At 37.5% G+C, this 16,491-nt stretch overlaps 1 protein-coding gene and 2 long non-coding RNA genes across 7 annotated transcripts; 1 reads left to right on the top strand and 2 right to left on the bottom strand.

Moving 5' to 3' along the window:
* The first annotated feature begins 283 nt into the window (after window positions 1-283).
* Window positions 284-4,356, top strand: LOC133727769 (uncharacterized). 3 transcript variants are annotated; one of them, XR_009855348.1, is made up of 7 exons: window positions 284-1,063; window positions 1,152-1,290; window positions 1,747-1,842; window positions 2,077-2,172; window positions 2,694-2,792; window positions 3,873-4,081; window positions 4,178-4,356. It is a non-coding gene; the product is annotated as an uncharacterized LOC133727769 (long non-coding RNA). The 3 variants fall into 3 exon arrangements; XR_009855347.1 differs by having other exon boundaries at window positions 3,873-4,356; XR_009855349.1 differs by lacking the exons at window positions 2,694-2,792; window positions 3,873-4,081; window positions 4,178-4,356 and adding an exon at window positions 2,310-2,402.
* Window positions 4,357-10,993: 6,637 nt separating this feature from the next.
* On the bottom strand, window positions 10,994-11,879 carry LOC133728733 (uncharacterized). The gene is made up of 3 exons (XR_009855977.1): window positions 11,630-11,879; window positions 11,397-11,513; window positions 10,994-11,318 (listed from the first exon to the last, which is right to left on the bottom strand). It is a non-coding gene; the product is annotated as an uncharacterized LOC133728733 (long non-coding RNA).
* A 549-nt stretch (window positions 11,880-12,428) lies between these two features.
* On the bottom strand, window positions 12,429-15,927 carry LOC133733303 (kinesin-like protein KIN-6). Of its 3 annotated transcripts, XR_009857615.1 has the most exons (5): window positions 15,222-15,927; window positions 14,993-15,075; window positions 14,799-14,910; window positions 14,157-14,305; window positions 12,429-13,586 (listed from the first exon to the last, which is right to left on the bottom strand). XR_009857615.1 is itself a non-coding variant. In XM_062160946.1 (3 exons), exons 1-3 carry the CDS (start codon window positions 15,285-15,287, stop codon window positions 14,682-14,684), a joined length of 378 nt encoding a protein of 125 aa, XP_062016930.1. In that variant the 5' UTR covers window positions 15,288-15,927; the 3' UTR covers window positions 12,429-14,681. The 3 variants fall into 3 exon arrangements, 1 of the variants encoding a protein (XP_062016930.1); XR_009857614.1 differs by having other exon boundaries at window positions 12,429-14,305; XM_062160946.1 differs by having other exon boundaries at window positions 12,429-14,910.
* Window positions 15,928-16,491: the final 564 nt, after the last annotated feature.

Raw genomic sequence — 16,491 nt, 5'->3', positions numbered from 1 at the left:
CTATTCTATGGTGTAGGGGTTATTGTGCAGGTTAGAATATCGGGTGATCGTTATCGAAGCTGAGGTGGACTTTCCGTCACGTGGTGTAGAAGGGCGCTTTTACTTGTAGTCTTCTGCTGTGTAGTGAGTTGGTGAGAGTGGTTACACGTTGAATTGATATTCAGTTTAATTTGTAAACTATTGTAATGTAATATGTGACTCTAAAGAACGAGTCGGTATTGACATTGTGAGTTCAGTTTGTTTGTTGCTTAGTTTTAATGAAAATTTTCTATCACTACTAGAATTATGCTCATAGACATCACGACAATTACATCGGTGAGAAATACACGCGATGTAAAACAATGTCATTAACATCGATTCCTCAAAAACCGATTTCTATGAATATAACTAACATCGTTTTTTACTGTTGACCGATGTCTATATTTTGAATCAAAAATTTTCAAAAACGCGGAAAAGACTAAGTTAAAAATTTCAATACGCGGGGAACAAAATTTTCGTTTCCACACACTTGGTCAGTTTTCCCACTCTCTCTGGCAGCCCGTTTTCATCCTTACTCACTATCTCTAACAAAACTGAAGACCCATCTCTCCGACTTTTCCTCAAAACCCTAGCCCACTCCTCCTTCCTCTTCCGCTCTCTTTTCACGGCCACCAACACCTCCTTCTCCTCCGCTCACTCCCTCTACTATCTCTCCAGCGCCATCGCCTCAGCTGGCAAGCTCGCTCTCTCTCTCTCTCTAAAACCCTCTCCGTCTCTCTCTGGGATTTCAGTCTATGCCACACAACAATTTCTCATGGACACAATGGAGCCTCCCCAGTCGCCAAACCTAGCCCCGGCAAGCCTCCAAGGAGAAAAACGCCTGCACCTTCAGATCTAACTATACGGCCTTGGATTCGAAGCCTTCGCCGGCAGCTAAGTTGAAGAGTCTGTTGCCGCCACAGCCGCCGCCGTCAAATCCTCTCAAACAGAAGCTTGGGAAAGACTGGGTATTCACATTTTTTCAACCTTTCAAGAGAGACAACTCTCAGGCCAAGCGGTCTAGCATTTTCGAACTCTCGCGCCTGTAACTGATCGCATTTCGTCTCTCGAATCGAATCTGTTTGATTTTGTTCTGGCTAGTTGTTGAGTGGTTGATTTTGCTGTTTGTGTAGGTTGCGGCATCGCGGTCCTGATTGGAGCGGGTTGCATTGCCATGGGGATTGTTACCTTGCTCATTAGCGATTGGTTATTGTGGACCCTGCCTCAGGAGATCAACCACTCTGCAACAAGGACAAGACCGTTATTATCACGGTACTCTCTTTCACATTTGAATTCTCAAACTTCAATTTTGGATGAAGATTAGTCTGTATTGTATTGGAGAAAAGATGAAATTTATAGTTTGCTTAGCTAGAATTGAGAGATGATCGATGCATTTTCATTACCAAAAGAATTAGAATGGGATATTTAAATTAGCTTGAGTTTCGAACTCTTGACATTGAGTCGTGGATTCTGAGCTCTGTAATTAGTTTGATTCATGGTTATTAGGATGGAAAGTTAGTCCATTACATGTGCTAGTGGCAACTGGTTTTAGATTGACTGAGTAACTTAAATCTGTAACTGTTGATTAACTTTGATGCTAATGTTCTCTTTCCGAGGCTTTTACTAAGATGAGCAGAGTTTAGAGTGTATAATTGGTTTGGCTGATCGATCTATTTATCTGACTACATTGACTTAATCTTCTACTTGATTTTTGGAGCTGTCTTTTAGGTTAATGGTGAGATATATAACCACAAGCAGTTGAGAGAAACATTAAAGGGTCATCAATTCTGAACTGGCAGTGGCTGTGAAGTGATAGCGCATCTTGTAAGTAATCAATGACTTCAGCCATGCTTAAGTGACTTCAGCTATGCAGTCAAACTGGTAGACTGCTGCTTCAGTATTTCTTTACACTGATAAAAGAGTTTGTGGCTTATTTTTATAGTGTTTTTTACCTCCCTCCTTTAAAGCCTTGATCATTCGTATTTAACCTTTGATCATTAGATATGCTGAAGCTTTAATTATCTTGCATATTTAAGCTATTTTATATTTTCTTTGCAGGATCAATTTGGTTTGCTTCAGAAATGAAAGCTATAAGTGATGATTGTGAAAGATTGATATCTTTTCCTCCTGGGCATTTATACTCTAGCAAACAAGGTAAGTTGAGCTGAGCTCTAGTTACTAATAACGATTTGGGTTCATGAATCAACTAACAGCCTTTTAGTCAGCAAAAGTTTAAATATAAATCTTCTAAGATCCGCATATTTATTATGATGTTTTTGCCCATTTGACAGCAATTTAGAAGCAGGGGGAACAAATGCTTCTATTATTTCACTTGAAGAAACAAAAACATGTTAGCAAACTTTATTATACATTTTATACTTGGGGGTTTGGACATGCTTTATAAGGATATATATATATATATATATATATATATATATATATATATATATATATATATATATATATATATTTTGATATCACTAGAAAGACTTTGTATCTGTAAGTGTAAATCAGAAAACTCCTGAGTCTGAGTCAGAAGTTTCTTTCTTTTTGTATATTCATTTGGTTAACAAATAACTTTCAAGATGCCTCTTCTTAGTTCACCGTAGCTGAATTTATAAAATTTCAACTTTGTCTGCCTTAAGTACATTTTATTTACAATTTTATGTGTGCAGGACGGCTGAAAAGGTGGTACAATCCACAATGGTTTTTGGAGAAGATACCATTGACTCCTTACGATCCCATTGTTTTACGCGATTAGTTGCAACCATCACGTAAGAAATTAAACACCATTCTTGCAATTTTGTTTTGAGAAATGTGTTGCTGAGACTACTATGTAAATCATTCCTTTTGTTTACCAAAACCCTTGTTGTTATATCTGGTTCTTTGTGTGGATCCTTGCATTGAAAGGAAATCCTAAAAAGGATAGGTTGATGCCACTTTTTTCTCTGCTAATATTAGTGTTGGGAGTTATTTAGTTGGTGTGCAACTCTGCTAGTTGGGTGAGACTTTATGAACTTACTGAGACTACTATGTAGATCATTCCTTTTGTTTACCAAAACATTGTTGTTATATTTGGTTCTTTGTGTGGAAACTACATGGTATTCCCATGTAGTTTAAAGGTAGTCAAACCCCAAAACTTTTGATTTAGGCATTATAGGATGCCCTTTTAAGAAGTAATTTGCCATGTAGTGAAAAAGCTAGATGGGAATCAAATCAAATGTTTCTCATTTATACGAATGTACACAAACACACTTGTGCACATATCATTTAATATGGTTACTATTGATTTCTAAAGTGATGTTTACTTGATATATTCTGGAAACATATTATAGTTCCATGGGTCAATTCTTATGATGATGACTAGAAAAGTTTCAGTTGGCTTTAAGAATGCCGTCATTCCATGCAGACATCACATGTAATTTACCATAGGACCAATTTTCTGTCCGTAAAGTTTGGCCACTTTCTCTGTGTTTGTAGTGTCTATAAACTGTGTTTCTTAAAATGATTTCTCTAGAGCTGCCTAGGTTGTAAGTGGAAGATAAACTAGGGAAAGAAGAGCCAGGCAGCCTATCGACTCATCCTGTATAGATTACTTGTAGTTTACCACTTTACTAGGCACGTGCATATTAATGTAATCATGATTTCTTACCAGGTACTTCCAGTAATTAATCTAAAGTTCTTGATCACCTTTATATTGTAAAAAGTGTTATCATAAGCATAAGCATCCAAAGATTTGCTTTGAAGGACAGAGACGCCAAGATTAAGTATTGCTTGGGAACTTAGTGTTCCATGATTGGTCTTTCTGATTGATATATATGCGCAAATGATGTGACGTTGAATCTAATTTGCAGGCCAAAATTCTCATGGAAAAACTTCAGGAGCATACAAATGGTGACTGATGTATTATATTTCCTTTTCAATGAAGATTTGAACCTCCGATCCCACTGTTATTTAGAAAAAATTTTGTACCAGTTCTTTAGCACAACCTTTAAGTAGCACACTGGCACACTATGTTACTTCTTTTCAAATGCAGGCCTTGATGCTAGGATAGGAATGTCTTGTAAGCTCAATGTCTTTTTGTCTTTCCCTTTTCCTTTCCTTTCTTTCCTTCTGTTTTTCTTGTTATAGCTAATTGTTCATTTCATTTTATTTGCAGGTGAAAACAGAAGAACAAATGGGATATAAGTACGGCGAGGCTTGCTTTCGTTTCTGTTTCTAGTATTATGTACCATTTAGACTTAAATTTTTGTTTTATTTCGACATGTTATGCATAGAAATACTTGGGATGTTGTTATGTACTTTGAGCATCAACATTAATCAAAATTTATTTACTTACGATATGTATTCTCATTAGCAATAGTTACAAATCAGTTTATATATAACTATAAAAATGAAGTCATATAAGAACTAATACATCAGTTCAAAAAGAAAAAATTGATGTCCCATTAGCCAGTGGATAACAAAATATTAAGTAAGAAATGATGTAACACAACCCAATGAACATCGACTTATTAAGTAAGAAACGATGTAAAACAACTCAATGGACATTGAGTTATTAAGTAAGAAACGATGTAAAACAACACGATGGATATCGACATTGTGTAAGAAACGATGTAAAACAAATCAATGGACATCGATTTATTAAATTAAAAACGATGTCTAGTATAAGTATGAACATCGGTGCCAACCTCAAAAACTGATGTTTAATAGAAAAATGGACATCACTTCATAAAAGGAAACGATGTTTAATAGAATAATGAACATCGGTCGCGTAATACAAAAGAATGTAGATTCAATCTCAAATAGTGTGATATATGGCACGTACCCATAAAGTTATAAACAGCAGGCAAACTTCAAAAACACCGATGTGTAAGAGAATATAACACATCGTTTCTAGACTGAGTAACGATGTTAAAATGAATACTAGTGCTGTTGGACCTATATTTTGTTAAGCATTAAATGCATAAATATGAAGGTTTAACATTATCTAAAAACACCATTTTGTGATCATAATAGCAGTTTAACATCGATTCTAGAAGCTAATCCGATGTTTATTGTAGTATGGGACATCGGTTTTTAACCGATGTCTATTTTTTGCCGATCTTTTACATCACCCACTAACACATGTGTACAAATTTTTTTTTACATCGGTTTCTGGCCGATGTATATGAGAAAAATTCTAGTAGTGTATGTGTGTTTTCTTGTGTTTGTTCTCGCGTTTCGGATTTGAATTTTCTTTATTCAAAATTCGGGGCGTGACAGTTGACTCGTACCTTTTGCTTGTCATTCGTTCAATTTGAACTTGTGGAAATTTGGGTATCAACAAAACTGAAATTAATCCAAAAAAAAATCCTCTCTCTCTCTGTCTCTCTCTCACTCTAACCAAGATGTCGTTGCAGACCTCACGAGCTCGCCGGCGACGACACCTGGAGGCATGGCGCGACTCTCCCTCACAAACCAAATCGATGCCGTTGCAGACCTCATGAGCTCACCGACGACGACCTAGAGGCATGGTGCGACCGGCACAAATCAAAACGATGTCATTACAGACCTCACAAGCTCGCCGGTGACGACTTGGAGGCATGGCGCGATCTACACGACAAAGTCGTTATGGTCTCCGGCTCTTCGACGAGGCCCTCCACCTCACACCTCACCTGCATCGGAACCTTAAATGAGGCTTCTTCTCCGGCAACGACGACAAGGCCCGCGACCTCTTCATCTCGAATCGAAATCCCCAACCGGTGGCTTTCTCTTCACATTCGATCTCAACCACCACCAGGTATACTGTACGACACCTCTAATCCTAGATCTCCAGCTCTTCTCTCCGATTTGCGTTTCGGCGTTTCATTCGCTGTTTCTGCTTTCAATTTCATTCTTGTAATCGATTTCCCTGTGCCTGATTTGATGCATTGTTGGCTTTTGTCACTGGATTTTGTGGTTGATTTATGGACATGTAGTGATTAGCGTTCTCTGTTGGTAGATTTGTGTGTTGAGACCATATAGTTTCTGCATGTTTCAAAGGAATATACAGTCTGACTGCATTTGGTAATTACGGATATGTATATGTGCTTGTGATTGATTATTGAATACTGAATGCATAGTTATTAGATATGTACTTTATAAATAGACCTGGTTACTTGACTTTGGATACTGACCTCCATGTAGCTATAGCTGTTTTATTTGTGCTTCTGTATGTGTACTACTACTCTGTGTATTGCAGTTGTGTGCTTGCTGCATGTTGTTATTAACGTTATTGTCATTTCTTATTAAAATTGCTGGTTTCTGGTTAAAAGAGAACTTACCTATCTTAGCTGATGGAAACTTCTCAGGCAGAAGCCATCCACCCTAAGCTCCCAGTTGGTGACTACGTAAAGGATGTTGAACCAACGCTATTAATTACCTCTGATCAAGTATAAACCACATCTTATAACATATTTGCAGTTTCTATACCCTTGTCATATGAGTTTTGCATGTGTAATCATGTGAAGAATAGACCAAAATGCATATTTCAAAAGTATTTCCACATCCTTTTTATAGGCTGAAATGGAGTGAAGTAAGAAGTATTAGTTTAAGTATAGTTTTGACGTAAATTATGCTAGATTACATGCTTGGGAAGATTATCATATGCAATGACATTATGACCATCAAAACTTCATTCTTGGCCCCTCTCTTTTCATGCCATTTGATTCAGTTTTTTAAGAATGAATTGTGTACTTTAGCCTTAACTAGATGGTTTGCCTGTCCTCATGTTGTTTTGTTATGGAACATCTATAATCAATATTATGTTTTGGATGCTCGAAAACATTACAAGAGCCTTGGCATGCCATTTTCTTTTGCGTCTGCAGACCTTGTGCTCATGTGTCCTTGAACATAAATGGCCTCCTGGTGATCTGACTTGTTTGTGAGAGTAGGAGTGTAGAATTGTCCCCTGCGCAGTGAACCTTATATGTCATCATGTTGTTTTGTTATGGAATATCTATAATCAATATTTATGTCAGTATCTTTTTATTACTGATCCAGCAGCTTTGTACATGTGTTATAGTAGATTTATATACCTATGTTAGTAGCTTTTTATTACTGGTCCAGTAACTTTCCGTACCTATGTCAGTAGCTTTTTATTATTAGTCCAGTAGCTTTGTACGTGAGTTGTAGTTGCTTTCAGTACCTATGACAGGAGCTTTTTAGATTGCTTATTTATAATTATCTAGTTGATAATGAGTGCTGCATTTGTGGCGCAGCGCTACATTGCTGCTTTTAGTTTTCATTTCAAATATTAATATTTTGTTGTATCTTTATTTTTGCAGAGTTCTTCCCCTTTGCATTTGTAGTAGTAGATTTCAAAAATCATGTGAATTTGGATATTGAAGCCTCCATTGACCAAGAGATTATTCGGCCAACTAAGAAATATTGAAATGAAGTCTCGTGCTGAAGGTGGCAAAATTATGCCTATGGGTTTAGAGCGTCACCATTGAAAAGTGACAGTAGCATTATACAACTATTGTAATAGATTTTCATAACTATGGTAGTGGCTTTTGACAACTATGGAAGTTGCTTTTTATATAGTTATATCATTCATTATTGAACCTTGCGTACTTTTTATACCACTGAATATGTTTTCTTTTCTCGATTGTAGTAGCATTTTTATTTTGGTTGTATATTTTACATTTCCATAACTTTGTTAGTCACTGAGAATAGCTTTCTCAATCTCTAGGAGTAGTTTTTGTTCTGCTTGATTATAGCTTTTGGCATTTATGAGAGTAGCTTTTGGTGATGGTGAGTATAGTTTTCTGGTGTTGATGACAATAGTTTTTATTGTTGATGTTAGTAGCTTTTGGTGTTTGTAACAGTAGCTTTTGTTGGTGGGGATAGTAGATTTTGGTTTTGAGGAATGTAGCTTTTGTTGCTGGTGACAGTAGCTTTTTGTGACCTCGCCGGAGGTTGCCGGAAATCTCACCAGAGTAGCTTTTGTTGCTTGTGACAATAGTTTTTGTTGGTAGCAGTAACTTTTATTGCTAGTGACAGTAGCTTTTGTTGTGGTAACAGTAGTTTTTGTTGCTGGTGACAGTAGTTTTTGTGACCTCGTTGGAAATCTCACCAGCGTAGCTTTTGTTTGTGACAGTAGCTTTTGTTGCTGGTGATAGTAGCTTTTGAGACCTCGCCAGAAATCTCACTAGCGTAGCTTTTGTTGCTAGTGACAGTAGCTTTTATTGCTAGTGATAGCAGCTTTTTGACATCGCCGGAGGTTGTCAGAAATCTCATCAGAGTAGCTTTTGTTGCTAGACACAGTAGCTTTTGGTGTTAGTGACAGTAGCTTTTGTGTCGCCGAGTTTGCCGGAGACTCGCCGGAGTTGGCCGGAGATCTTGCCGGAGAGGAGAGAGAAAATGATTGTTGACTTTTTACTCTAGTGGCATTTCTGTAAATATATTGGTTTTTTATATTCAAAATATAACACCAATTTTAATCTAGTGGCATTATGAGAGAAAAAATTAGTTGGTGGCCTTATAGCTAAAAAAACATGCAAAGATGCACTTATATGTAATTAACTCAATAATAAAATATAGTGAGAGGAATATTATACACAAAAAGTTGGGCATGTTAAAAAATGAGTTACCACCTAGAGGCCCTAGTAAACTAGAAACTTGTGACGACCTATACTTTTAATAATATTAAAAAAAAAAGATATAGTGAATATTATTATTTTTACTTGAGTATTAACTTATATTCTTAAATATGGGTGTGTGTGTATATATAATTGTTTTATGGTGTGATATATACACACACATCACCAAAACGTGCTGTGTGTGTATATATATATATATATATATATATATATTTATAGACCAGCCCATTATTTGTGTTTTTTAAACCCAAGTCAATTTTAAAATGTAACGCCTCAAACTGCACCTCACCAGTTTGAGCGCGTCACAGTGCCGCATGCCTCTATGACATAAACCGAATGTTCGATTTACATCTTAGAAACCCGCAAGGCATTTTGTTTAGAATCATTTTTTTTCTTTTTTTTTTTAAACACAGCGGAAACTTGTAAATACTTTTGAGGTGAAATACTTTTGAATTGTTAACTTAAACTTGTTCGTCCAGAACTTGATATGACAGATTTCTCGGAAAATAACAAACCTCAAGAAATAAGAGTTTAACAAAGTTTCGATACAAGACTAACTTTCAACAAGTTTCGGGAAACAGAATTTCAGGTAAAGGTCGAGATAAAACCCGAAACCTAGTTTCCATTACGAAGGTTAAACGAACTCATTTATGCACACCCAGCTTCGTCCGGTCCAATCCCGTTATCAGTGCACAGTATCTGCAACCACACTGTTATAGGGGTGAGCGTTCGTCCTCGCTGCTCAATAGGGGCTTCACCCTAGTTAGATTTGAAAACCAATGCATAGAATAATAGTTTTGGGTACCCAGTATGAAAATGTACTTAAACCAATTTCTATTGAAGAATGACAAACTTAATTATTTTTCAAACTCCAAAACCGATGCATGAGACTCAATTACCAATGCATGAAATTCAAATACATACGGCGCCAAGTAATACTTGATGGCCGGTCCCATAGACCCACTACACGACCATACCTCAAATTAGTAAATAACCAGGTAAGCGTAGCGAGAGCGTCCACTACCTAACTACACACACGGAACTAGGTCGTCATTGCGATCGCTCACCGTCCGATCGGTGTAGCTAACCCTCCGGAGGTTAAGGGGATCGAACCCAAGGAAGTCAGTGCCACCCTTCGCTCTCAAGCCATCACAAATTCTCTCACGGTTTGGTTAGTATGCATTGCATTTTAACGTAACCAAGCCATTCAACTCATCATGCATCACCATTAAATTAAATACGAAAAACAACTAACCGAGTGAGTCCCGAGTCCCCTACCTGGATTCCGATGCTTATCTTTCACGTAGTTCGAGAGTCACAACCTTCCATTCCTCGGGTAACTGGAGTCCTAATTCCGACATAATAATCATTAATATTCCATCGAACAAATATTTAAAATCTCGAAGATAATCGTTCAACTAGCTTTTCTTGGTTTGACCAAGAGTTGACCAAGGTTTGACCAATCACTACAAATTCGATAATTATCCCAATTACCGAATATTTTACCATTTATCGTTCTTAGACTTTCCACCAATCATAACCATATCAAGAATTCAAGATGTTTCTCAGATCGACACAATTTCCTTTTCAATTAGGTGCACCCCAAAAATTACTAAGGGCACCCAACATTAAACATAAACCACGACTAACTTTCTATTTAAATATCAAAGTCTCGTAATGTAGCGTTCAGCATCCAGATAAGCCATGATTAGGGCTGTCAATTCCGACACAACCCAATAACACGACTCGAAACCCGCATAAAATAAAGCGGGTTGAACCCGCACGATTAAAAAGTGGGTCAGCCGTGGGTCAACCCGCCATGACCCATTTAATAAATGGGTCGGCCACGGGTCAACCTGCCAACACGAAGTGCACCTGTATAATCCGATTATGCTATACTTTTTTTTTGAAATTTTGGATATTAGGAGTATTTGATCATAGGATTAGACAATTTGAAATATTTTTCTTTATTATTATTATATTTAATTATTTATGAATTATATATAATTATTTATATTTTTCGTCTTTTGAAGTTTCTAGTGAATTTAATCAATTTATTCATTTTTTTAGTTAAATGGGTCGCATTGTTAACCCTTAAGTGGGTCATTTTGTTTAACACGACACGACCTATTTATTAAATGGGTTAAGCGGGTTGGAAACGGGTAATCCGTTTAATAAATAGGTTGGATTTAGGTTTTAATTTTTGACACGATTATTAAATGGATTGGGTTTGGGTTTGTATATTGTGACAAGACAAATACCTTAACCCGACATAAACCCAACCCGACACGACCCATTGACAGCCCTAGCCATGATAAACAAAACCATGATTATGCCATATTGATTTCGTCTCTATCCAATATATCTTGGTTAATTTTCCATGACCAGTAGCCAAACAAAAGGAACTTACAATTCAACCTCACATGTCCAATAACAATCAAGCCTGATCACCTTTGATTCTAATCAGAAAGCAACGACCCAATCTAGGCACACACTAAGCAACACAGGATTCCACACTACACGTGTGCTCCCAAACAAATCAACACCAACACAATTGATTCTAAAGATTACGTGAATGACCTGCAACTCACCTCTCCAACCAAATAGTTCAAGCAAATCCTGTCCTGCAACGAAAAGTGCAGCAGAGACGAAAACTACCACGACGAGATTCTTCTTCTGCGTTAACATATAAGGTGATCATTCAATCATGAATCCGACCTCCAAAATGAACCCAAACAATCGACAATTTCTTACCTTCGTTCCAATTCAACACAACTTCTGCTTTTCACCATGATCAAGCCTCACTCCAAGTTCTAGGACCAGGAACATTATCAACGTCGGCCCAAGAAGTACCGGAAAAGCCGCTGTGTACTGAGTTTCCGACAGAACCCGTAGACAACCAAAAACACCAGTCATTAAAACTTGATCGAAACCAAAAACCAATCATAGCACAACGTAGAGAACGACGAGAGGATTATGTTTCATACCGCATGCAGACAAATCGATCGCCGGAAATTGCGAAAGCACCGCCGGAAAAGCTTAGAGTTTTCGAGGGTCGTACCGTCTCCTTGCGTTGCCAATTGGACAATCTGAGGCCAGAGGGACATCGGTGACTAGGAGACGAAGCAAAATACGGTGGTCCGCCGCCGATAGATGGCCAGAAAAGGAAATTCCGGTCGGGTCTTCTTTCAGGTCGCCGGGTCTTGAGAATGGTCGAGAATTCTCAATCTCTCTCGATCTTTCTGATGCAATCTGGTCCCTTCCACGACATTTATACTCCAATTTAATTCAAATCCAACGGTAGAGATTAAGCGGTGGAAGATTTGGATGGCCCTGATCGCACCACACGGTTTTACATTTTCTTTAAATATTTTCCAAAATTCTAAAACTTCAGAAATTCGTAAAAATTAGCTCGGGTGTCCGAAAAATTCCCTGAAAATACCCACAAACTCGTCGTCTCGCGTACTTCATTATCGCACCCTTAAATAAAAGATATAACCTTGTGAAAAATTTTGAAAAATATTTCTGAGCACTTTAATAATTAACGAGATCCTGACAAAATTCCCGAACGATCTCAACTTTGCTCGAAACCTTTTTCCGGGGCTCACATAAAAGGCCAAGACCAATTGACTTAATACTTCTGCTGGATGTCGTTTAACGACAAACCAATCTCTCAAAAATCAAAACCTTGTCTGCTAACTTCATCGTCTTCATCCCCTATTTTGATTCTCTTTGCAAGCACCACTCCACCTAAATTAAAGGATCCACTACTAGAATTTTGTTCATAGACATCGGTTCTGGACCGATGTTAAACTAATTTTCGACCGATGTCTTAGTGGGTGTAGAGAAAAGTATAGACATCAGTATAAGCGCGTTTTCAACCGATGTCCCAGACAACAACCAACATCGATTCTAAAAAACAAATCGATGTATAATCGTTATAATCATCATATTTTTGTATGTTAGGTATGTCTAATTCTTCATATTTTCACATTTTATGCTTAATAAAGTATATGTCGAACAATACCTACGTGAACATTTGCATCGATTTCTATTCCAGAAGCGATGTCCAGTACACTTGTAGACATCAGTTCCCATGAGTATTGTTTGTTCGTGGCCATTTTTACATGTAGGTTGCCACATTATTTTCTTAGGAACGATGTCTGTATCTTTATTCTACATCGTTTTTTTATTCAGAAATGATGTTCACCTTTTGACCACACATCAGTTTGCTCCATGGTAGGTGATTTGTATGTTCATAATAGATTACGGTTTGGTGATTAGAAATCGATGTGCAGTAGTTTTGATTACATCGGTTTTGAGTTACAATTCGATATATTGATAATCATAGCACATCGATTTCATTTTTGATATTGATTTCTAATCTCTCAACTGACTTCGTTTTCCTTGGCATTACTGTTTTATTATACTTTAATATACTTCACTTTATTTTGACAAGCATGATGTGAAAAGTTTGCATTTAGCTATTGCTGGGAAAAAAATTGCATTTCTCATCATCCAAAATAAGGGGCTTTCCCATTAATTTTCTTTCCAAATTTCATGATTCAACATAATTCACAAAATAAACCCCTAAACTTACAAAAGCTAGCTTGGAAACATATGAGCAACAATGTACAAAAGCTCCACACCAAGCTTTGCTTCAAAGCCAAAACTAGCTAGCCTTACTCAAAAAACATCTTGGCAGTCACATTTCTACATCAAACTCTGTATATAATCAGCCACTTCAATGCGCACCTCGTCAATTTGATCAGGGGATGTGACACCATTGATAGGGTCAGAAAACTCTGCTACAAGTTCATCTGCAACCTGGAATACAGTTTAGTCACTTTCCTGTTATATGGAAGATGCTACAGTTTAGCAAAACCCTCATTAACCAAGTGGGAATGCAATGGTGTGGTGCATATACCAGCTCTGCCTGGACCACTGTGACAATAACCAAAGGAGAAACAGACAAAAACATTACAAATTTCCCTTCTAGATATCTATTCCAACTTTACATGATAACACAGAAGCAATGCAAATTTTCTCTTAAAAAGATAAGAACAAAGGTTTTTGAGATTTGTTCAAGACAAGCTAGAGAAACAATTGGAGAAGTGAAGCAGGTTGAAAGATTCAGAATAAAGCAAATCCAAGGTAGGGAGGTTCAAAATGAATAACATTAACATATATATGGTACAATGGTAGTACAGCAACGCATTTCAAATCCTCCATGACAGGACCTACATTGATTCAAGAAAATGGATGCTTTACATTAATGTGATTCCGACTACATTGATTTCATCATCCGCCACCTACTTATGACCAGATAGATGAGTAGGTTTTCTTTTGAACATATAATTGATGGAAGTTGAGCTAGTTAGGAAAGGAACCAAAGTAAAGAATGAATACTGCCTCAGCTTGATCAACAAATGGGCATCAAAATTAGGAACTGGATGATAGGAATCAGTTTACCTAACTAACTACATGAATTGAATGTATGAGACTCTTGATTACCTATAGTTTTTTGTTGTAATCCTTCAAAACATTCCATATAGCTTTAGCAAAACTCTGCATAATCTGATGGTTTCTCTCTCCATCTGCAGTGTCAACATTACACGGTTTTGAACCACTACTTAATTCCACCTTGTAGATTCTTTGTGCCGCTATAACAAAACAAGCAAGTATTAGACATTGCCAAAAGATAATTAGGAAATAAGGCTATGCAGTAAAAAGAAGAAAACAATAAGGTAAACCAATATATGAAAATAAAATTTTCTTTAACTTAAAAGAATATATTCATGCCCTGGAATTCATGTAAAGATTTCAACAGAAGCTTGGGAAATGCGTGCACGTATATACACATACCAAGGAGTTAAATAACCAAGTCAATAAGGAAATATCAACCCTGAAGAAATCATTTTAGGTCATCATCAGGAGCCATATGTATCCTTCAGAGTTACATTAATGCAGTCAAAATAATTTAATAAGGATCCAGAGTTTACTTGCAGGGAAAAAAAAAGGGAGTGAAATAACCTTACGTCAATCATTTAAAGAAGCATAATGGAACAAAAAAAGTCTAAAGCTGCCAGTTAAATTATGACACAGAGATGTAATTACATGATATAAATAAGTGAACAACTCAAAAACAAGACATACCACGCAAGACTCAGAACCGGTTAATTTCATTCTTTTGCGCTGCTCAGTTCTAGACAAAGACTGGATTTGCCTTTTGTTCGGAATATTTGAAGGGTCTTCAGCATTATTAAACCTGCACATATAGTATAAAAACTCTTAACAACTCATGTGAAAAATAAATTGAAGGACAACATTAAGGTGTTGTAAAGTTGTACTTGATTTCCATATAAGGTGAGGCCTGTCTTAGCAGGTGCGATGTATCACGATAATCTTCTTCTCCTGATTTTACTGTTAAAATCTGTAATAGTAACGAATCAATCACATGAATAATTTCAAAGAAACTTGATACACAATAAAATGCAAACTGATTTTCAATAGTACTCATCAGAGGTTTCTGAAAAAATTTAACGAGTTAAACAATTTGGAAGGGAAAAAAAAAATTACCAGTGACATCTCCTTCTTGCCTTCCAAATAGTCTCTCAAGTACTTGGTCAACTGTCCAAAGATCATTGCATCAGTAACAATAGTCCTAAGCAATTGTAACAGATATTATAGGGACTCGAAAGACCATGTCTAGCCCTATTTCAGATTTTCAGTATCAATTGGTATATTAATCATTTAAGCATATATGGCTACAACTAAAAGCACACAATGAGTTAGGTACACATGTCATCCATATCTAATCTGAATGTGTGTGTGGTGTCACCAAGGATGAAAGAGAAGAAAAGTTAGAGCCAATGAAGACTACATATAAGTAATATAGAACCAGTAAGGTCAACAATACTCAGGACGACTTCATTTGCTTTATTGTTATCCTCTCCATCAAACTTGTCGGCAACACCTCGAATGTTAATAATACACTGTGACCGACTAGTAGAATGGAAAGAAAATAAGAAATAAACCAATATAATGTGATAATATGTAGTACACCGTGTTTGGACACTGCTGCAGGATTGTAGGCTCCTCCATAATCTGTTTGGCGCCGATACCGAACCCCAATCGTCGTTGACCACACATCACCCACCACCACAAACACAAAGCTCGCATGCCCAATTCCATGAAGAAGATCAACACCCGAGCCTATATTCCCACCGTCTCCATCCCCAAACCCAGAGGGTCAACAACCCTACTGCCGGATCCGAATCCCCGACCGTCGCCACACACCTAGTCACCACCATCTTCCGCTCACCCAGTCTCCGTGCAGCCACCGTCATCAAATAAAAACCAAACAGATCGAAATCCCAACGCCCCAGTCTCCGATCTCCATCCCAATCACCTCCGACAGCAACCTGTCCGGTCACACTAGACGCACACCTGCGAGGCCAGAGGCCTGCTCCAATCTACACAGAAACCAAGCAAAAAGAGGTTGAGAACTGACCCAAGACGCGAACTCTCCGTCAGCAGAGAAGAGAAAGCATCCGAGTTGAATCGAAATTGCGCTCGGACAGAACGAAACTCGCACGAATGACCTCGCCATTGAATTGAAAGCATCTGAGTTGAATGACCTCGCACGAGAGAGGAAGAGGAACGACTGGAAAGAGCCAAATTGAAATACCCAAAAAGAATAAGCCCATAAGCCCTGGATCTAGATCAACACAGTGGCCACCAAGTGCTCAATTTGTTGAGTTAGATCGAGAACGGAGAGAAAGAGAAAAAGGATTGCGGTGGAGATCGAACAGAGTTTAAGGGAAAAGACCAAATTCCGGAGCTTGTT

Source organism: Rosa rugosa, chromosome 2, assembly GCF_958449725.1.
Source record: "Rosa rugosa chromosome 2, drRosRugo1.1, whole genome shotgun sequence".
Taxonomy (NCBI): domain Eukaryota; kingdom Viridiplantae; phylum Streptophyta; class Magnoliopsida; order Rosales; family Rosaceae; genus Rosa; species Rosa rugosa.
This window is presented reverse-complemented; position numbering and strand designations above follow the sequence as displayed.